At 40.2% G+C, this 23188-nt stretch overlaps 1 protein-coding gene across 4 annotated transcripts; it reads right to left on the bottom strand.

Moving 5' to 3' along the window:
- Positions 1 to 822: 822 nt before the first annotated feature.
- On the bottom strand, positions 823 to 18674 carry socs7 (suppressor of cytokine signaling 7). Of its 4 annotated transcripts, none has more exons than XR_011977683.1 (10): positions 16907 to 18674; positions 16545 to 16609; positions 15098 to 15202; positions 11209 to 11340; positions 5603 to 5745; positions 4463 to 4631; positions 4167 to 4295; positions 2701 to 2836; positions 2426 to 2602; positions 823 to 1329 (listed from the first exon to the last, which is right to left on the bottom strand). XR_011977683.1 is itself a non-coding variant. In XM_072660031.1 (10 exons), exons 1-9 carry the CDS (start codon positions 18280 to 18282, stop codon positions 2482 to 2484), a joined length of 2376 nt encoding a protein of 791 aa, XP_072516132.1. In that variant the 5' UTR covers positions 18283 to 18674; the 3' UTR covers positions 823 to 1329; positions 2444 to 2481. The 4 variants fall into 4 exon arrangements, 3 of the variants coding, with proteins under 3 accessions (XP_072516132.1, XP_072516131.1, XP_072516133.1); XM_072660031.1 differs by having other exon boundaries at positions 2444 to 2602; XM_072660030.1 differs by having other exon boundaries at positions 2462 to 2602.
- Between the last annotated feature and the right edge of the window lie 4514 nt (positions 18675 to 23188).

Raw genomic sequence — 23188 nt, 5'->3', positions numbered from 1 at the left:
TGATGGAATTATAGAACAATTATATATGCATCGTTATTCTTGATTCTTGCTTTTATTCCATTACTACTACATTACTGTACTTTTCCATCTTTACAAGAATTAGCTGAATTTGTATTTAGTACACACATATAGGATACGTTCCATCTTTATGTTGTACCATCTAATAAGTACAAATGATGAATTTTGTGCGTTGATTGTAGAATATTTTATGATAGATAAGCAAATGACTGTTAATTGTAATTGTACTTAATTGTACTGAATTTAAAACAAAATAATGTAAAATTAATTCAGCCTTGTTTTTTGCATTCAGCTCATGGATAATTTAGAATTTTTTTTTTTTTTTAGTTAGGTAGGTTAAGCATAAAAGATGTAATGCAACTCAATCTCCCCTTAAACAGACTTCTGGCTCCTCACACGCACACTGTCCTAACAAATCTAAGTTTGTGCATGTTCTAACATTAGCACAATCATTGTGATTTGTAGTAAATTATGGTTTATCTGGAGTCTCCGAAAACCAGCTATTATCATGATCTAGACCAGCATTTCTTCCAGTGACTGTCTTTGTCACCAGTATAAAACATGGGTCCACACAACAATGCTCCCTATTGATCTCTAGTGAAATACAACACCTGTACTTAATCCCAGTTGTTTGTTCCTTGTTTAAAGAATAGAGATGTTTATTAAACCATGGGGTAAGATAAGAGTGGAGTAATTCACGTACGTCATCTGTGTATGATTAGGCAAACCCACAATATCTCAACTCCAGTATGTTCTGCACTGTAGCGTCATGCCTGCGAGTGAGTGAAGTGCAATTCCAGAGCCTTTTTCATTTTCATTTTCTTTTACTGAAAAGACGGTTCATGTGACCTGACCTGCTGTCAGACTGAGGAAGTTACAGTTGAGGTAATGGAGAAATAAAGGGGACAGCAAGATAACAGGGAGAGAAAGAAGAACCAAAATAAAGGAAAGTGATTCACAAATGCGTCCAGGTTAAAAACTTAGTTTTTTTCCCCATGAGAAAGCTACAGATGGAGGTTTATGTCATAACTCCAGATCACATTAAATGTCCTATGTGGTTATTTTTCAGTCCTGTGCCTGTCCAGACGAATGCCTGTCAGATCAGTCTCTGGATTGCACGCCAGTTTCATATGGACGGCACTCCAGGATTCCGCTGCCCCTTCCTGTCTTCCTTTTTTGACCAAAAATAAGAAGGGGGCAGTTCCGATGATGTTCATTGGCCTCTGCTGGAAGACTGATGGGGAGTTAGGGCAGAGCCGTGCACCCGCACTGTCTTTGCGCTATCCCATCCGCTATCCATACACAGAACACCTGAAACACAAAGAAATTAATTACATTGTAATTACAATTACAATTACAACAGTTCTACAATTACATAATTAGTGATGTGCAATTACAAATGACATCATTAATTACACAGGTCACAAATTACAATTCCATAAAATTCCATAATGAAGAGTCTGCACCATGTCAATAAATCACAAGCATACAGTGCTAAAGTGCTACGAAGGGTTTTTGAGTGATGCCATACAAGAACAATTTTTGATTCCAATAAAAAATATTATTGTAAAAGGAACGTAGGCCAGAGAATCCGTGTAGAGGTTTAAAGAACTTGATGTAAATGTTCTTTACCAATTTAATGGTTCTTCACAGTTTTATTTTTGTTTCTTTATGCAACCAAAATGAATCTTCTTTGGCATAATTTATACGAATAAATTCCAAACATGCCCAGGTTGGAGTTTTAAGACCAGTGGACTCTGACTTGCCTACCTCTGTTCTACACAAATATGCTATTGAATTAGGTTTGTTAATGGAGGCGAGCTAATGTCTCGGGAAGCCTTCATGTCTGTGCTCCCTTCTGGCTCTCCCTTTTTTGCCGGGCTGTTATAGCGATGCCTACCAGAGCCACTGCCTGCGCTCTGTTTTATCTTACATACTGTGTCCAGTCACCTCCAAGAGAATCAGTCTGCGTTTCTTCATTTTGCTGAGCTGAACCACCCCCCTGTCTGGTTTCATGCTGGTGTAAGATCAACGTTGACTGGGTGTTCCTGCTGCCTGCCCTCCAGACTGACTCCACTTCTTCCCCAGTATGCTCTACTCATCTCCCCGATAGACTGTTACTAAAACTACACATACTAAAGAGTTTTTTTACATTGTCATGTTAACATGGCAATCACAGATCTAATTCTCCTTCATCTCTGACAAAACATTGATCATCTAACATTAATCTCTGTTTTTTTGTGCTTAATTCTGAGAACCTCTGTGTAGTAACAGACCTATTACTTTAGTCTTCCTGTTCATTAGATGCTTGGACATGCATTTTAGTAAAACTGCTTTGTGAGAACGCCTCACAAAAGTCCTAAGAGGGTTAAATAAGCACAGCTTAGCTTTTTGTTTTTTTTCTTACAGCGAACAAGGCTCTTACAGCGAACAAGGCTCTTACAGCGAACAAGGCTCTTCCAGCTACGTCTCAGACTCTGGCTCTTGGTCCACGCCCGCCATCTGGCGCATGCCTTTGATCGACAGGTACATCTCTTCCTCTGGGTCGTAGTAGTAAAACTTTCTCAGGTAGACAATAAGGGGTCTGTGGCAGAACGAAAAAAAAAAAAAAAATCAGTGCAGTGTAAGTAAAACAAACCCCAGAGAGCAGTATGAAACCACAAGCGAGAGAGATCATAGTACTTTGGGAGAGGGAGCTCCTGGATGTGATCTATGCGGACGAGCTGTCGGATACAGAAGCGGCAGAGGTGCTGCAGTGACTTGACATTACAGAAGCGAGAGACTGGATACAGCAGCTGCACTGGGGTTGGTGGGAGCCCTGAAAGACAGAGACCAGACATTAAGCCCAGGGGCAGAAAATGTGTTGAAGAAAGGGCACTACTACAATAGTGATAAATCATTCGAGGGCAAGTTTCAGTAATTATAAAGACAAGCACTCGAGTAGATTGTTCACACTGTCAAAATAAGCTTTAGGGCTCAAGATTTACGGCGTTTACTGGTTAAGATAACCCATTAGCCTACCTTAGCTAAATTAACTTCAGCTTGCATGAGTTAAATTAGCCAAATAACAGGAACTAGCCACAGAACATATGAGCAACACTAGAGTCGCCTTTTCGTTATTGTTAAACAAATAAAAAGAGTGCAGTAAAGGAGGCAGTAGGCAGTTAGCAAAGTGTTAGTTGATTGCTGCCTCATGTTGTATGTAGTTAAAAAAAATACCTTATTAAGATAAGTAAAATGACTGTGATTGAATTACAATTTTTAAAAAAGTACAGTTACATGAAAATACAATAACCAGTTTAGCAGATTAAAGCCTTAACTTGTATCTATGGATGCAGTAGAAAATGGTGTTCACTGACGTATTCTGGTCATTTACATCATTATTAGTCCTAAACTGCCCTGTCTCAACAAATTTGGATAAACATTTTCAAAAACATTTATTAACATTATTTAAAAATTAACATAACGCTTTTATATGCATTTCATTTACAGTCACAGCCTTTCTGTTCAATATTTAAGCAACAGAACACAAGAGGGAATGTGTTATCACAAATTACATCACAGCTGTGATGGTTGCAAGCCAAAGGTGACGTTATAAATAAGCAGCACCTGGTTGAAATATATATGGGAGCTCTTGTAACTCTTGTAACCAATCCTCCAGCAAAAAGTTTGCTGGTTACACTGCAGACGAAGGAGGGTCACATGCTAATGGGGAAGTCCCCCTCAGTGTGAGAAACTGCACAGCACAGATTTTTGTGCATTAGTAAGCCCAATGCTACAAACTATTCATGAGGTTTTGTTAGATTTTATCATAACTGAAAATATGCTTTTAAAACTGTAATTTGACCTTTTGAGTATTTTTGAGTATTTCACAGAGATTGGAGTCTGGTGTTATAATCAGCAAAGTGAGCGAAGTGATACCGTTATAATGTGAAAAGGCTATGCTGATATTTGTGATAACAGCAAGGCTTACAGGAACAGCACAGCACAGATAACAGGAACGCTTCTCAGCGCTTCTCATCAGACTGTGAGATCGAAACTAACTGTTGTATAAATGTATTTTAAAATTCAGTGCTATGGTTTCAATTCATGATTGAATGACAGACCTAGTGCAATATACAGAGAGAAGGATTCTAAAAGAGCATTACCAGGTACACGTGACCGCAGGAAGTAAAGGAATTTTCCATTCTTAGAATGCATGATGGCACGCTCAATGAACTCCACCACAGAATGGCAGCGGTCCTCAAACTTTGGATGGCACCATAAGCTGAAGGTCCCTGGACAAACAACAACAAAAAGCTTAAATCTCTGTTTGAGTGCATGTAGTAATGGCACTCTCTGCTGTGAGAACAATATATATATATATATATATATATATATATTGATAATTCAGGCCTTGTCTATGAATTTGTGTGTATTTAAGATCCTGTATATGTGTGTTTACCTCTGTAATGCTCCATGCGTGTATGGTGTGTGACTCCCTGTGAGCGAAAGCTGAGACTGAGGATGTATCGGGGGTCTGAACTGTCCCGCACCAGAAAGGAGCCATCAGGCTTTCCTTTCAGTTTCAATTCAGCATCCTCCCAGTTCATCGGCCCCCAGTACCAGCCACACTATGGAAAAAGAGATGCGTGCAAGTTATAATTTTTTCCGTTAAGCTGATTACACACAAAACATATTAACCAGCGCTAAACAGACAAGAATGGTGGACATTTTTATTTAGTTTAATTGAACTGTATAGCACAGGTCTATGATATAGAACCAGCGATGGACCTCTTTGTGCTTCGTGTTCTAGCACAGAAGTCAATCTATCCGTGCTTTAAAATGGCTGTGTGTCATAATTAATTCATATATTTTAAGCCATATGCACAAGCACTATGTGACGCAAATTAATGATTGAATTTGCTCATATATTTGCTTATAGGCACTCAGTAGAATTTACTACTATGTTTGAGATTATTGATTGCTTTTGTGTACACAGCTATTGTATAGCTGTGTATACAATAGTCCACTTGTTGACTCCTTCACTAATCACTACATAGATGGTTCTTTAACAATATGTAGGGCAGTAGTGAGACTTGGTGCTTTTCATTAGTTTTCATTGGTTGCTGTATTGCGTAGTCTCAGATTTTCAGTCCCTTTTAGCATCCTCTGAAAAGAAAACCCCTGTGCACATTTCTTAAATTAAGCATATATGTTTGCATTTTGAAGAAAGTCAGTATTTTCATTATTCCAGTTTTGTAAGACAATATCTGTCAGTGTATGGATGATTTTTTTTGTCAAGTATCTTTAATACCGGCCTTCTAAGAGTAGCATTGGAGAGCTCTGATTTAAACACAGTGTGTGTGTAGTTAGATAAGTGTTACAGCTTTCTTTTTTAGGTAAACTGGACTGCCTAGGTGAAGACTGTTCAGCTGGAACCAAAGTATGTTAAATTATAATAAACATACATTATAAATTATAATACAGCTAAATTTCTGCACTTTTGGTTAGGCACACTTTCTAAATGAAGACAGAGGTTTCCCAAAACCACTCAGGACTGTAGATACATAAATGACCTTTCTAGGCAAGTTTACATTCTCACCCTCTCTAGTTCCCTCAGGCTAGCTGTGAAGCTGCTGGAATCGACTCCCCTCAGAGGACACAGATTCGGAGGTGGGGCCACTCGAGATGGTGGAGTCTCCATTGGTGATGGGGCAGAATGAGGAAGTGCTCGAAAGAAAGCATCTGTAAACATAAATAAATAATATTTAGGAAAATACAGTAGGTTTTCTACTTATTGCTTCAGTACAGCATCTATGACCTTGTAATCTACAGAAGCAAAAGCTGCCTTCAAGTTCTTCTCGGAAGTTCCCACTTCGGGCATTATGAATGTGACACGATTTCCGTTTCTGTGTGGTTTTAGTCTGAAACCATACGAGCGACCTAGGAAAAATGCTTTTTTGATGACTTCTGATTATTTCTGTTGCTAAATGAAAGCAAGTATGTTTGGTTTTGCAGAGTATGAACGTTAGGTAAGCAATATTTTAACCAGTAAGAAGCATTGCTTGCATGTTTTAGACTGCAGTTAATTTGTTGCTGCTAAATAACTAAAATCCAACCACTTTAAAATATGATTATCAGCAATTTTATTGACACACCCACGAGGAAAGCTGGGGTTCATCAAAATAAGTTTTTCCACTAGTAAATATGACTTTGTGAAGTCATCTGTGCTCATCTCACAAATACATAACTTGAAGGCAGCATTATACCAGGAAAGATCTTTTCCACAATCTCTGTGCTACATGTTGCAGCTCTGTCCAGGAACACACAAAGTTGGGGATGCTGAAAGTGCAGCAGTACTACCTACAATTAGGACTGTTTAGCTACTAAAATGCAAATTAGCATTTATTAAATTAGCAAGAACCAGAATGTTTGGTTTACCAACACCATGCATCACCACCCTGGGTCCCAATGAGAGGTAGCCAGAATAATTAGCTGTCTAATTAATGTTATTGATATATGGAAAAATATAATAATGTGGTACTTAGGACAAAAAAAATAGTACAATGATTTTAGAACTTTTGTTGTACTACTAGTTTAATATCCAGAAATGCAGTTCAGTTCAATAGAAGTAAGGAGGCACAATGATATCAGAATTATGTTGTCAACAGCAGATATTTGATTATACTGTAATCAAATACTATATACATTTACTATAATACTATATACTATATTTGATTTCTTTGATTATTACTAATCACGCTCTACAAATACTTAGGGAACTGCATATACATACTGTGATGCATTTAAAATATGATAAAGCATTTAGGATGATGATGTCACAGTGTACATTTTTTGTAGGCTGCTAAAAATTTAAGCACCCCCAACACAAAATGCCTTCCTGTGGCCTTGGCTCGGTCTATTTGATACTTCTGCGTCCAAGATCAAGCTGAGACTTCAATATGCCCTCGCTGCAAGTAGCCAGGTTTGCTCTGATTTTCTGGCTCATGTGGCAACTGTGTTGTCTGTATGTCTGTGGTTCCTGCTACATGCTGCTAACTGCTAAGAGGTTGCTAGTTGTTGTTTGCGAGTCAGACAGTTGCAAAATAGAGGATGCCTGCTTGCAGTTCTCTCTGGTGGCAGTTTAGTCGCCACCTCAACTGTCCAATTGAGTCACCACCTCATTCCCTGGTTCCCTGAGCTCCTTCCTCACCCTCATTTTTTGTTTGTGCATGTTTTGATGCAAATTTAAAAGTGTGAAAGGGGGCAAAGCCTGATGGCCCTATAAGAAAAGTGTGGTCTGGCATTGTCTCTTGTATCAAAATGCTAAACCTTGAAAGCATCTCTTTTATGTATTAGCTTAACTACAGACAGTGCAGGCATCACAATTTAATGCAGCCTGGAGCTTTTACTGTATACCTTTACTGTAAACCCATATTAGAGAACACCAAATTTCACTGAAATTATATATAGGGGTGTTAGTTGTTTTTGCACAGGGGCTCATAAGATCCTGATCACACCATGTCCTTCTTTTAACATTGAGTTCAACAATGAAGAAGCTAGCAAGTCTTCTTTATGGTTATCACCATTATATTAGATTAGTAATTAAGTAATTTTGCTGATTTGTTAAGTAACCATCAGTTTTTAAGTGACAATAAATAGAAATATTGAATAGAACATTCTACATAGAGCCTTCAAAGATTACTAAATAAAAGTAGATTATTAGACAGTAGATTATTATATTATTATGATATATTATATTATATAATAGCTAACTTCATTTCTCTTTTAAAGTTGTTTCTATTGCTACAATGCAAGACATTTGGAGACATGTATCATTATCAAGGAGCATAAGTGTCAACCCCTGGAGATGGTTAACCCTACATTCACAGTCTCCAAACCTTACAAATGCTAACTGCTAACTGTATAGTATAGTAATTGTACTAGGATTAGGATCAATACTGCAGAAATCTTCACTTTGTAATAATTCTCAGTACCACTGCTCCAATGATTATATGACCTGTGTGAGATGTCAGTGCTTTGTTAGCAACAAGCTAGCAGTGGTGTACATTCACTTTCCACACAGGACTTAGGCCAGCTCTAATTAAATAGTGCAGAAAACTGCTGAAGCATTTGTGGCTTGTAACAGACACTCAAGGGAGATAATAATTTTTACAGTGGATCCTTCCGTAAAGCCTAACAGGATCTTATTGGACTAGACTGTTAGCTCACTGCCAAGTTGTTCGGCCTTGACCTAGTTAAACCAACTATTGTAAAACCATGTATCTCCAGTTTTGTCTGTACAGTTTTCTCCATCGTTTGATGTCAGAACAATACACTGTGTGAATTGTTCTGGCCAATATACCAATAGAAATGCTCTTCATTTATGATGTACTTCCATAAACTCTTTACAAATTTACATTGACTTTCATTCAGAGTTAAGAACATTTTTGCCTTCTCCTGTAAAGTCACCATTTTCATTGGACAGCAAGGATATAGACTATTTACCATAGAAAATTGCAAGTTGTAACTACAAACAGTTCATTGATGTGATCTTGCTGGTGAGGGTTTCCTCTTTTCTAACCACAAACCTGATTTAGCTCCCTCTTGTGGAGATTGTTAAGTCTGCTGAACACGCCTTTAAAATGACATACAGATGACCTGATTCAAATTAATAAAATATATTCATGGACAATATAAACTGAAATCAAGACTGGTGCTTTTCCATTAGGTGATGTCTTATGCCTTTTAGTCAGTCAGGAGATCTTGAGAGTTCTACCTTGCGAGTGAGAGAAAGACATGTAACCCTATCAATGTGTAGCTGTCTCCAGTCTGTAGATGCTCATTTTAAGTGGTGTTTGTTTTATTGGCCCAATGATATACCCCCACCCATTTCGCCTTCTGTGAGAGCTGCTGCTTGTTGGCAAGATGTTTCTCAGCTTGACCTTCCAGCATAGGGCACAGACCATATTGACCACTGGCCCAATCTGTTTGCTTCATGTAACAAAACAGCATGTTGCACACGCAACCCTTGTTTAGTGAATGCAAGTGAGCAGACTGGCCTTGCCCCCTTTATGGATCTCTAAGCATGGACTAAATGGTGGAATAGGGGTAGGATATCAATGTTTCTAAGCTAGTGGGTCTAAACAACATAACAAAACCTATTAGCCAGGTTGTATTCAGCCAGGTTGTATTTACAAAATGCAGGTTACATATGCATTTTTGTGCATAAGCACAAGAAGGAGTGGTTCAGGCAAAAATCTAATTCAGTCAATGTGTTTGCTATCCAATTTTTTCTTTTTTTGGTTTATCGTTGGAGCTACTCAGCTTTGTTGGTTTTTACAGTTCACAGTAAGCCACACTGTGCCCTCAGCCACAGTGACAAGTCAGTGTGACCTTAATAAAGGATCTGATCTAGATGAAATGCATTTATGGAAATACTTTAAGTGACTATTAGGTGTTTGTTAGCAACACACTACACCTAAGAAATAAAACTTGGACACTAAACACGTCTTGGCCAATTGACAGTTTCTGGGGTAAGTGGAAAAGTAGATTTTGTGCCTAACAGATGGAACCTGTAATTGACAAATCTACTTTGAGAGTGCTGAAACTGTTAGCCTAAGACAGCCTAAGATAGTGTTGGAATTGTTGAAACTGGAGCCTAAGAGATGTGAAACAGTGTTCCTAAGGGGACATTTACTTGAAACACATATTATCATGTTCATCCAGAGGAGAGTGCTGCTTTTATTGTATTTCTGACGCTAAAAATGTTTAGCATACAAAAATGTGGAAGACCACACTGAAAGCTCAATGTCAAAACTGACTTAGGTTGGCTAAGGTGAGGTAAGGTAAGCTAATCTTTATGTATGTTACTGTATTAGCAAATTAAAACTAACCTAGTTAGTATAATTTTCAAAAGAACTTGCGTATAGCCTCAATTCTGTTGAACATAGCAGAAACCAAAGCTGCGTTCACACAGCAGGTAAAAGTAGCCCAAAATTCGGCAATGTGAATCAGGCATTTTCAATTCTGATTTGGGACGCTTTTATATGTGGTACTGGAATCCAATAGATATCCAACATGCTGCAAAGTGACTCAGTCTGAACAGCCAGATTGTGGCGAGGTAACCAACTTTCTTTTTTGGGGTGATGTCTCTGTTCAAACCAAATTAGAAGGCAACCGCTCCATGTTTGAAGAAATTTCTAAAACAAAAATGGCCGAACAGGAGGGTCCCTACAGCAAACCCGAACGCTTTCTCAGTGATGAGTTCAGCTGTCAGTCACTGGAACAGATAGCTCCTGTGATGCTGGCGAAGGTAAAACTGAAATCTCACGTGAAGCACTGCTCTTTTGCAGATAGGGATCAGTTTAGGAGTGTGAAATGTTCTGACATATTTCTGATATAGGTTACATTAAAAAGGCTATGTAAAACAGCCTAAAAAGAGAGAAAATCAGATTTGGGTCACTTTACCTGATGTTTAGAACAAAGCCTAAAACTGACAGAAATTTTGCAAATGGTTAAATGCAATTAAATCATCTCTTTTTTTCAACGGACTATGAAGAATGAAGAAACTGACTATGAAAAAATATATGATGCATAAAGGTATTGAAATCTTATCAGTATGACTAATATTTCACACCAATATTTGGTAACACATTTATTGTACTCTGGATGCAGGCTGTTCAAGTGACATTGGGCTACTACAGTCTGCATCTTTTATTTTACTGCCCTACAGATAAAATGTTATGTTCTGTGTATTGTTAATACGTCTGAATTCAGTCCAAAATTCAGTCCAAAATGTTTTATGAATGCATATCAGATATGTGACAGATATGTGCATTAGAAACCATGGCTATCGCTATGATCCCAGAGTTCTCAAAATCACAACATCCATAATAGAAACACTCATTAGTTGTAGTCCTTTAAAACATGCTTATAATATCACACATGTTCATTCAGTCTTCCAAATAAAGACACAACACATGCAATCCAAAGTGAATATGTGAATTTGCTTCCGAGGTACTCTGCAAGCATCATGGCATATATATTTTTGGTGTTTCACGGAGTGAATGTGTTTCCAAGGGCAGAACACATGAAAGTTGGTTTGACAGTAGGAGAGTGGGGGAGAGAAGGTTGGTGTCTGCCTTTAGAACCAGAAAGGCTCCTTAAAACACCAACACACACGCTTTACCGCCACCGCACCCTTACCATTGAGGCTGAGACTGTGCTGGATGGTGGCATGGAGGGGGGGAGGAGGAGGAAGAGGCAGGGGGAGAGACTGCAGGGACGCCCCCATGACATTCACTAGGAAAGGCCCGGGCTGCGGCCCACCTATATCGTCTGGAACAGAGTGGCAAAGTTTCAGAGACTAGGAGGATGCCGTAACAGTGAAGTCAGTGACGTGCTGCAAAAAGCAGCAGAACCTCACTCATGAGCCTTAAAAAGGTTCATAGAGTTGGTTTGCAGGTCGATGTACGCAAGAAAAAATGAAATATCACTGTCTTCAATTGTACTTTGTGGTTCAGAGCAGCTTATCTGAAGAATACAGCCACAATTCAAGGTCTAAGAATGGTTTCGGTCACATTTATGGTGCTAATAACGCCATAATAGTCAGATTTGTCAACAAATGTTGCAGTGACATTTCTACATGGACAGTGTTTTGTCCAGTTCTCCACATTACGTGCAAGCAAGTGATGTGGATGTACCATAGTTTTGCTCAAACTCTCCAAACCACAAAACAACTGGGCAAATCCCTTCAATTAGATGACACAACAAGTCGTCCGCAGTCTGTCATCTTATCCTCTTACAGCACGTGTTGTAAGACTGACAGGCCACAAATCACAGACTTCTGCAGCATGATGCAATTTGCAATTTGACCAAACACAAGGATACGTCCACAAAAGTGAGAACACATGCTAATGTGTGCATTCAAACACGCTAGCTGTGATGGAACATGGATTTATGAGATGCCAAAAAAAAAAGCGCCAAAACACAAATTCTGCAACTCACTGTTTTAATCTATATTAGCATGACAAGAAGAGCTCATCTTAACAGACCAACTGAGAAAATGTTCCTCAGTTGAAAACAGAAAACATCCAGTAGTGACACACAGCTAATCCTTTCCCTAGCTGGCCATAAAGACCATGTCGTAATGCAGCGCAATCAACTCTAGGATACCATCAGCATGAAGATTATTCCCCTTTCAATCCCAGAGACCACGAAGAAATCCAAGCTGATGGACCGACGGACTGCACAAGGACATATTCCAAATAGAGTCACTCTGCTTGACCTCTTAAGGCCTTCGTTGTGGGTTAGGGCACAAAAACAACTAAGTTGCAAGTTTCAAAAGGAAAAAAAATAGGACAAATACAATACAAAACAATAATTCATATCTATTGATATTTCTGTTATTTCTGTTCATCTGTCCCTTCTTAGATGGCATTAGAATATATTTGCTTGTTCTGAAAAAATTGACTTGTTTAGTCACATTTATAGAAACATATGAACTTTGCATTTTGCCCTCCTGCTCTGTCTAACCTCCACCTTAAAAGGGTTCACAGCATGCCCCAATGCACTGTGAAAAAAAAACATTTTTGCTAAAATTCAAAATTATTATCTCAACAACTGCATTGATTCGCTTGTTCAAACAATTCTTATTTCATTTATGCTGTTTAGAACTAGTTAACTACAAAATTCCTTTTCATGTTTGCTTTGTGTAAAAGCTGCAGTTTTAGTGTTAACTATCGGCCAAAATAACTGACAGTATAATAGTGATAATGCAAGAGTGATCACTGCAGTACTTGGCAAGCGTAGTCCAACTCAGCAATTCGGAAAATGACAAAGTGCTCTTATAGCCTTCAACCCTGAGACCAGGAAATCACCCACTGCATAAAACACAACTGCATACCTAAGAGAAGGTCATCTGTTGGAAACGACTACACGCTGATGGTGAGTAAAGGGGAGCAGAGACATGCCCAAAATGCAAATAGATGAGCCAATGGAATTGGAACAGGAACAGATTCAGATCAGGGCTGGGTGGTACAATGGTAATACTGAATACTGAAAATGATGACGGTTTTCTGAAAACGAAGTTAGGATGGGTCCCGTGTGAGATTTCTGTTCTGTACCCGGTTCCCCATGTGCGTTTAAAAAAGTGCCAGGGTGCTGGCGCTGTAGGAACTTACTGATTGGTGATGTCACGCTCTACAAACAGGTGGAGGAAAAGCTGGGCTGTCTGATACTTTTTCGAGCTGTAGCTGAACAAGCTCAGCAAAGGCCAGCTTAGCAAGTTTGCTACAGATCTAAACCCATGGGGAAAAAAAAGATTTATTTGAGCTTTCTGTCTTTTTAACAGCACTTGTTCGAAACAGCACTCATCTAAACGTTTATCTATGTGCTTTCTACCACACAGGCTTAAATCTGTTCCATAGTGAGCAGACAGGAAACTGAACTAATGATAACCAGCTTCTCTCTCCTGATTTGCTGCAGTTTAACATTTTATTGAATGAACAGATATAAAGCTGGGCTTGTCCACTTAGTTTTTCATCCTGTGAGCAAACTGAACTTGGTATTTGATCATTTTTCAGTTTTTAAATAACGCACATTGAGGTGGTACAGAAGCAACGTATATATATAGAATGGTTTGTGATACTTGCGCAACTTACAGAATATATAGCTAGCAGCTAGTTCTCCTAACAACGACTGATCCCAATATCTTTATAACATTTTGCCTCTCTAAAGTGGAAGCTTATGTTTTTTAAATTACATCCAAGTGATTGGCAAATAGAGAGAGCAGAAGGATATAGCCTCATTACTTCATTCATTATCCTAACTGTATCATAACTGTATCCTGTAACTGTAAACTTATTGTGTACCATTACTAAATCTGTACGACCTAAAATTTAGCCAACTGGTTTGGTATTGTCTATTATTCTAACCTGATGTTAAGAGCATAACACCATGTTAACCTCTAATAATGTTCTTTAGGTATTCATGTCTCACTCATGGAGTCAGATTAAATCAGTAATTATATTCCCACAGGTAACCCTCACCAGTCCCGGTAACCGGCATTGAGACGGGTTTCCGAAGTAGGGATATACAGTAATAAAAAACCCTACATATTAAAAAATTACAGTGTGGCCGTCACGATCCAACAATTCTGTAGTTGATTTCTAACGTGAAATGCTGAGAAAGGCTCTGTATGCTGTATGAAATGTCAGTAAGATTTGGCGCAGCTTTTGCACTGTGTAAAAAAATGTATACCAATAATATAAAATAAATAAAGAAGCTGAATAGTTCATGTATCATGTGAGATTCTAAATATATTGGTTTGCTGTGCCTTGTAACTTTCACTTTTTGGCATATTAATAATCTACCAGTTGTTCTTTACATTTTGTCAAATTGTCACGAGTGAACAGACAAGCGGAAATGCTCCTGGTGAAATGCTGCCATTTTGGAGATACAAGGCATGACAGTGACGATATGTCCCGGTGTCCTCATATGATTACTTCATATTTAATGCCACGTTGGCCCATAAGTGTCACTTAAAAGCATGATATTAGTGCAACAGACCCAACAACAAACCACCACAACTGTAAATCAGCTAAAGTCGCCATCATCTCCTACAACACGAGTTTACTCAGATGGGGGCCAACTATTATCAAACACCATAACGAAAGCTGTACTGCTGATCTCAGTAGCTCAATCTGTCCTCATCTCAGAACATCAGCCCTAAAGTTGTAGCAAGAACAGTCGCATACTTCTTTGAACTGATACTGTGAATTGTTTTCATGAATGCAGCAGACAGAGCTCAGACAGACAGACTGATGAACAAAAGTGGCATGAAGGTAAGGCGACAATACGTGGGAGAAATACGTGGCGAGATGGAGAGATCTTGCCAAGCGAGACATTCTGAGAATGTCAACAAAGATGGAAGATGGTAGAAAAAGATAAAGCTGTAAGAAAAGTTAAAAAAAAGGAGACTAAGAAGAATAAGAGAGAGAGAGAGAGAGAAAGAGAGAGAGAGAAAGAGGGGGCTCTGAGAGCACAGAAACTGAAAGAGATCAAATGAATAATTGTTGGGGGTGTGTGTTTGTACCTAGCAGGCTGAGGCTCCTGCGTGGAGGGGGCGGGGGTGTTGGGGGGTGAGGAGAGTTTCTCCCTCTCTGAGAGATGTCCACATCCACCAGCGACACAGTCTCTCCTTCAGTCAGCCAAGGAACAGGGTAAACAGGACAAGGAAAGGATAAAAGACACTAAGATTAAAGATACATAACAACCACGATCATTTACTGTAATTATTAGCTTAAAGCAATCCGGACAAAATGTACACCCATTTCTCCTTACCCCAAATGCAGTTCATTAGCTAGAACATTTTCAGTGTCTGACAACTGCTTATTTTAGTAGTGGTTTTGCAGCTAATTACTAACAGAAGCTTGCACTTTCCAATTAGCATTGGACAAACTCAGTGGCTAAATCATCACACGCTTGCCTCAAACGCCTTTGGTTGTTAAAAGGATAAGTGAGCGAAAAGTCTAATTATTATGATTTATCACATACTCCAGATGCGTTCCATAAACCAAGACATGTTATGTATCCCAAGTTTGCTTGTTCAGTTTAAAACACGAGATGCCAGGCTAATACTGATAACTCTGGACTAAAGACTGGCACGTCTTGTTCATTTTATTTTCGCCAAACTATTTATTTAAGCAATCTAAACCAGACTTGCTTAAGCATTTTCTGACACTGTAGGATCCACGAAAGACGAGCAACCAGACCTTTGCCTGTCCTGGCACCGAAGTCTCTTGCTGTCTTCAAGTGCATACCGAAGATCCACCTCTTTCAAGAGTACTTGGGCGAAGTCTGGAGCAGTGTATGTTGAGTATTGTTGGCTCTATACTAACCTAACTAAGCTTTTATGCATATTTTGGATCCTAATTTATACAAACTAGTTAAAGATATTTTCTGAGTAAACAGTGAGGCACTTTGGTAAGTTGCTCTGGATAAGAGTGTCTGCTAAATGCCTCTGTATTGTTTTTTGAAATCATTTTAACTTGGAATCTCTATTCAGATTCTTTTTTTTTTCCTCCAGTATCCAATCCGAATTTTCTGCTAATATAAGCCTGACACCAATACCATATCTCTCATGAATGTCAATTTAAAGCTAGCTATTTGTGTAAATATATTAAAGTTCACAATAAGTCATGCAACAATCGGAGAGCATGCTATGTTAAAAGTAGGTCCTTGAGGAACTTTTGGAAGGACTCCAATTTGAAGGTCTGGAGGAAGGATTTTGGAAAAGGTTCCTCAAAGCACATAGGTTCAAACTTAAGAACCCCTAAAGTTTCCCCCTAAAATAACATCTACATTTAACAGTGTAGTTTGTATTCCTTTACTTTCTTTTTTTGTGTGGATTATTGTGCTGTATCTCATTTTAGAAAAACTCGACTCGCTCCATCTCCATCAAAACCTTTTCAAATAATGTATATATATAAAAAAAGAAGAGTCTTCCTCGCCCCAGACTCCTCACAGCATTTGTTCCTTACCAGTGAAGACAGGAGTGAAAGCAGCAGCAGAGAAGGCACTTTGGGCCCTTGTTAGTCCAGGTTGGCTGGAGGAAAAAAAAACAGATGGTGTGAGAAATGATTGCAACACAAATATGATGTAAGACGAGATGGCCTATTATATACTCCATAGCACTACAGCAGTTCATTTAAAGCACGTACATTGGGACTGAATGAAGTTGGTTGACAAATGAACACTATTCATTTTCCATGATCAGCTTCAGGAGTACTCTGATGTTGGATGAATTTGAAAGCATCTGAGGACCAGAAATTACTGAACGATGAATACGACCTCACAAACTTTTTCTCACCAGGGAATCCATATGAACACAAATCAGTCTCACCTGGCCGTGTCTTGCTCTACATTGTTCACCCCTGACATGTCCACCAAACTGCCGGCTGAAGATATGGAGAACGTAACCGAAGGTCTCTTATCCAGCAGGTTATTGGAGCCACTACAGCTTTTAGTTCTGAAAAGTTTGCTCAAACGAATTTTAAGAGAACCCTTCCTTGACTTGCCCGGCACCTTGAGCGTCTTCAGACTTCCGCCGCTGGCCCCAGGAGGCGAAAGTGCCCCAGCAGTCCTCTTAGGACTTGAAGCTGGGGTGTCCCGGCGCGAATCTGTCACTGGGACGTCCGGCGAGAGCCTGTCAGCAGGACTGGCCTGAACCCTGGGGGCCAAAGAGCCTCGCAGCAAACAGCACAGCTGCGGGTCGTGGCAGGCCGCGGAGCAAAGTGCTCCGTTGACCCCGACGGCCTGCGCCGACAGCATAGTGGGCAAGCATTTTAGGGCAAAGGCGCCTGCCACATCACCCGCCAGCTCCCCTTTGACTTGTCCACAATCGCCATCCCTGTCCTGTGGCCCAGGGTGGCTCTTCTGGCCTAGGCCGTTCACCTCCTCGGAAGCAAGGCCCTCCAGCACCAGCAGGGCGTCACTGGTCTCTGTTGGGTCCTCTCCCTGCCTGACCCCTGCCGCTGCTGCCACCGCCACCTGTCCCAGGGCGCTTTGGCATGAACAGCGCGGCAGCTCGCCCTCCTTGAGCAAAAAGTCAGGGACGCCGGTGACCCCCAACTGCCCGAATGTTCTCGCCAGCTCTAGAACCGGCCCGTCAGTCACCCATTTGGGCCCAAGAGGGGTGCCGGCGTCCGGTGCCGCCGACGCCACGGGCCAGTCCGTTCGGTCCGTGACCACGGCGTGCTGGTGACACAGCTCGGCCCCCTGGCCGTCCAATTTGAGTCGCGGGTGGAGCTGGAGCGCCCATGGCGGGTGCTGTCGCGCGTCCACGACGCCGCCTTCCAGTTCATCGTTCACGCCGGTGCGCGCCGCGGGGCCCACCGCGCGCTGTCCCTCGGTATCGTCGCAGCTCTCGGACTCTCGTGGCAGGTTTCGGAACACCAGCAGCTGAGGCCCAGCCATCGCACCTCTGCGCGCGGCCTCAGTAGCGTGAAGCGGGGGAGGCGCCACGGGCCCCGTCGCCGTCGCTCGGACGTCAGGTGCTTCGGGGCCGCCGGGCCGCGGCGCTTTGTTGTTCGCCGCCGCCGTTGCCGTGGGCGCCCCCCGTGCGCGCTCCACTTTGCTCTTCACGCCGCCGTGAGCCAAGAGCGCTCCGCCGCCCGACGGCACGGTGCCGCTCTCGTCGTCCAAGCGGCGGTCGTCCTCGGCCGCGGAGACCAGGCGCATCAAGACGAAATCGGGAGACATATCTCGCGCGTCGTTCATTCTTCGTCCTCGGTGCACAGAATGGGAGCGAGCGAGCGAGCGAGATCAATGCGTTTCACATCGCCCCCCAGTCTCGAGGCATCAGGCTCGGCTAGTGCACCATAATGGAAGCCTTAATAATCCGCTCGCTCGTGGTGTTTTAACCCGCTCTGCCCTCCGCCACAACGAATCACAACACGAACCGCTCCGGCCGCTCGCTCAGCATCGCACGACCGTCACGGCGGCGCCGGATATTTCCAAACAACAACGGCATTTACAGGCCGACCTCGAACAAAAAAAACACAACAGCGGGTCCTCACAGGGTCATCTATAACGCTTCATTGAACGGGCTGCTTGCGCGTCTCTGCTCACATTACCGTCTCTACGGCGCACACACAGGCCCCACCCGCACGATAGGTTGGGTTTTTTTCCCACCCGTATTCAGACAAGCCCCGCCCCTCGCGCAACGATTGGCTGATTGTCGAGTATGACGCGTCCTGCGCTAAGATTTAGTATGGCTGCGTTAGCCCTTAAATGATCAAGATCCAAAAATTATATTTAGAAATATAAATTGTTCCCTCGATGTAACAAATAATTCCCTCAGTTTAATACATGAATACATTGTTTCCTCAGTTTAACTAAAGCATCTGGAATTAAGGGATGATTTATTCAATAAAGAGAACAGATTGGTAAATTGAGGGAAGGTTTTTATTAAATTCAGAGAACAGTTTATGTCTCCAAATGTTTTTTTTTTCTATACTTATACTTATATAGTTTTTATGTTTATATGCTTATCGAGAAATACTGTCCTCTTCTTGATTTAAAAAAAAAAAATCTCAACAACAGCTAGCCAGTGAGATAAGAAAAGACGCAAAGTTTAGGGAATTTTGTGCAGAATGCATTTCATATTAGCACAAAGATGACTCTTAAATGGTCAGACAAGCATCTCACTGAACACTCTCTCTAACATCGCTAAATAATACCTTTGCTGGCTGTTTTACCTTGCTCTTTGATGTGTAAATAATAAGTATCTGACTTTGGATGGGGCGAAAAATGCCCAGATGCGTTTTTAGAAGTCATTTACAACCCTGTTATTTTTCATATATATTTTTTTTTCTTAAATATAGAGTTCATGAAAATAATAAATGATAAGCTCTACATTGTTTTGATGGTCTTTGTCACTACAATGGCTTACAGAAGCTGCCCATTATAGCATCGTTTTAACACTGCAATTATTCACTCACTTCCTCATGTTTAAATTTCCAGTGCTTTCTCTTCTGATGTGATGTATTGTGTGGTCACCAGTTGAGGTAGTCCAGTTTGTTTATAAGGGAGCAAATGATGGAGAGAAAATATGGTAAAAGCCTTAGCATTAGTTTGTAGCCTAGCATGGCTTCCCCATCACCTCTGCACCTTTTGCTTCGGTGCATGCCGCATTTGATCTCTCCTTCTGGATTGGTTGTGAAGACTGGTTCACATAGCAACCCATGTTCCCCTAATTATTAGGTGGTGATGTGCTGCTCTCTAGTATCAGCAACACTTTATTGTTGTCATTGTAATTGTATTCAAACCTAAATATATAACATATATGCATTCAAATACAGTAGACTCATTATGGTACACAGGTGATGTGGTGATATTGAGCTTTCAATGATTTCTTTGAACAAGAAAGCACCTGCTCTAAGTTTGATGAAATTTTACAGCTGACCACACGGACAAAGAAAAGCAAATTTGACTGTCAAAACCGTCAATTATCCAACCAGAACTCTCAGAAGCTTGTACCTGTAGGAGGTACAACTCGCAAGGGATATTGAACCAAATATTAGGTGTGTGTATGTATGTATAGGTTTGACCCTGTATGTCTATTTTTAACCCTATGTTGACTTCAGAATTGTTTTTTTCTTGAACACAAAGAGTGTTTTCTCTTAAAGATGAATGTTGAACACTCATTCTGTTTAAAGAAATCACAATAATGTATTTGTGTACCATGATGAGTGTATGAAAATTTCACACATATAACACATATAACCAGTAAAAAGAGGCAAACGTGTCAAATTGATTTTGTCCAGAATTTGTACATTAACCTTTCTGAATTCATATTATGGAGTGGTAGAGATCCCTGTCATTGTTCCTATGAACAAGTAGCTTTATGGTACAAAAAGACTTTCAATGTGAATGTTGTTCTTTCTCCTCCTCTGCTAAAAACCTAAACATAGAAACCATTAAAAGTGTCCATTTGTCAGTAATGTTGTTTTATGTTTGGGCTCCAGTTAAGAAAGTTAGGTAAAGAAGTTATTTAACTGTTCGTAGAAACATTTGATGGCTTTCTAATGGGATCTTAAGAGCATCTTACAGGACATAACCGCTAATGGTAATATTCAAGGTGATTCCTGTTTGGCCATAAAAAGGGTGGGCTTACTGTTGCCATTATCAGTTGTCAGTTGTCCTTTACAAAAAACTAAAAAAAAATTATATATATATATATATATATATATATATATATATATATATATATATATTAAGATCATTCCTAGCTTTTTACAAACTATTTACATATACATTATAAGTGATGATGTAAAGTAACTAACATCCAACAACTTCCAAATGCCACATGCACACGTCATAATAATGTAAACTAAGTATATAATGTATATAATGTTAGACATTGATCTCTTGGTTTTAAAGCAGTATTATGTGAGAATTTATATTTCTTCTGGGCTCCCTCTACAGGTGGGGAGTGTAATTGCATTTACTCCACCTATACAAATTAGGCTTTGTACACTTGCATTTTACATATACATTTACAATTAGGTATTTATCAGACGCTCTTATCCAGAACGACTTACAAAAGTGCTTCACTGTTTACTCTGACAAATACTCTTAGCTAGTTTGTATTGGCTAGGATCTAAAAGACACCTCTATACTGCTAAATAAATAAGACAGAATGGGATCACAATTCTCAACATACACTACACGTAGCTAGTGTGCCGAGCCCAGATTGATAATGACAGTAACAACATTCCCCTATTACAGATCAGTGGAGCATCAACATCATTTGGAAGCTGTTATTTTATAGTGAAAATGCTACATAGTGTTGCTTTAAGTCATAATGTTATGTAATCCATGTCTATGTTTAATGTTGGAGCTTTATGTCCACCCACTGTTGTTTTTATGATGGATATGTCACTTCTTGCACATGTTCAATGCTGGATTTTGACGTCAAATCAATTTTTATGTTTGACTAAAATGCAACACCAGCTTCATTCTGATACATAATTTTAGTGCAAAATGCTATTTATAAAATAGTCTATAACATAATAACATAATACCTGGGTACCCTCAAGTGAAACTCTTCACTAAGTAGTTTTTATATTATATTTATACCAAATGTGGACTGTGTATTTTTTCTGCCTTTTGAAACTACAAAAAAAAAACAGATACGATAAAAATATGAACATCTCAAAAAACAAAAATTGCTCGTTTTGTGAAATTAACTCGTTTGTCCTATTTAACCACTACAAAACTGCACAATTTCGGTACCCACCTCAGCACGAGCTGGGATTGGCTAATGGACTAGTAGGCTATCTCGTGTTATGCGCTGTGATTGGTTAGTAAGAGAAGCACTTGTTAATATGAACTACGGGCCAATCAGAGCATGAGGCGGGATCTGTCGGAACTCGGGTGGGAAACACAACCAGAAGGCCCCACCCGCGCGCTCACTTCCGCAAACTGGCCGCGTTCGGTGTTGGTCCGCTCCGCGCGGCCACTGGCTGCCCGCTGCCCGGATTTACTAACCCTGCCCGGCTTTAATAGAGCTTTGTTTTTTCTGCACTATTGGCTACACATATGTCAGATGTCCCGTCATTGTTCGGAGGATGGCCTGTTATTTATGAACCGCTGTGTGTAGCGCGTCGTGATTCATAAATAAAAGAGCTGAGGCGATTTTCTATTCAGTTCATTTGAGGCTAAGAGGCTCAGGCTTGATTAATGCAGGCTAGGTTATGTTTGATTCATTGGTTTGAGAGCAATACTTAGTTTGACATAGCGGTGCAGTTGAGATCAATTAGGAGAGGCTATAAAAGAGATAAGATTACGACACCAGGCTGCTGGGAGCAGGTGCCATATTCGTGTAATTAACTATGTGATTATCAATTATAACGACTTCTCTGTGAGAGCCGAGGGTCTATTTTTTATTTATTTATTTGTTAATTTAATGTTTTAAATTTATTTATTTATTTATGGCTATGAAAAGCTTTCACAAGAAATTAAAGTACCTTGAAAAATAACTCCAAACAACTGCCAATACTGAGTTGTCATTCAGTGGGCCCTGCTAACCTACCTTCTTATTAACGTCCCTAGCATTAGATTTATTCCCAGGACTACACGCATCTTGCATTCTCCAGCTCTACCACACGATGCCGCTGTAAACAAAGGAGTGAACAGTGTCTATGGAGCGTTTGAGATACAGCCACGGTTTCCTTGAACACCGTTTTCTTCTACCTATTGTATTTAATGGATAGCTTGGTAATATGTGCAGCCAGCATTAATAATTAAGAAAAAAATACTTATATTTTTTTTCATGTTGTTTGAATACTAATTATGCTTGTTTGTTTTGATATATGCTGTTCCTGTCTTTGCATTACTCCCCATAGACTGCATGTAAATACATTACCACGTGCATTCATGCCTTGTTATACTTAATATTTTTTTGGGCCCGAAATACAAACACAAACACGAGCAGACATCACTGCTACATGCTCTGCAGTCTTGGTGGGGGTGGGGACCCACAGGAATGGATGTTGAATTCTCAGAACCCTGTTGCCATGGCACCAAAACAAGGATTTGCCTGCATCACCCAGAATGACTGGACTTGCTTGATTCATGAGGAGGAGAGGTCTCTCTCTCTTCCTCCCTCCCTTCCTTTCTC

The sequence above is a fragment of the Salminus brasiliensis genome, chromosome 17 (assembly GCF_030463535.1).
Source record: "Salminus brasiliensis chromosome 17, fSalBra1.hap2, whole genome shotgun sequence".
NCBI classification, from domain to species: Eukaryota; Metazoa; Chordata; class Actinopteri; order Characiformes; family Bryconidae; genus Salminus; species Salminus brasiliensis.
Note: the sequence above shows the minus strand (reverse complement) of the source record. Positions and strands in the feature narration are given on the sequence as shown.

Coding starts and splice junctions, on each gene's coding strand:
- socs7 (XM_072660031.1), bottom strand. CDS start 18,282: ATGAACGACGCGCGAGATATGTCTCCCGATTTCGTCTTGATGCGCCTG. Junction 11,341..15,097: donor CAGGAGCCTCAGCCTGCTAG/GTACAAACACAC, acceptor ACTCTGTTCCAG/ACGATATAGGTGGGCCGCAG. Junction 2,603..2,700: donor CAGGAGCTCCCTCTCCCAAA/GTACTATGATCT, acceptor GTTCTGCCACAG/ACCCCTTATTGTCTACCTGA.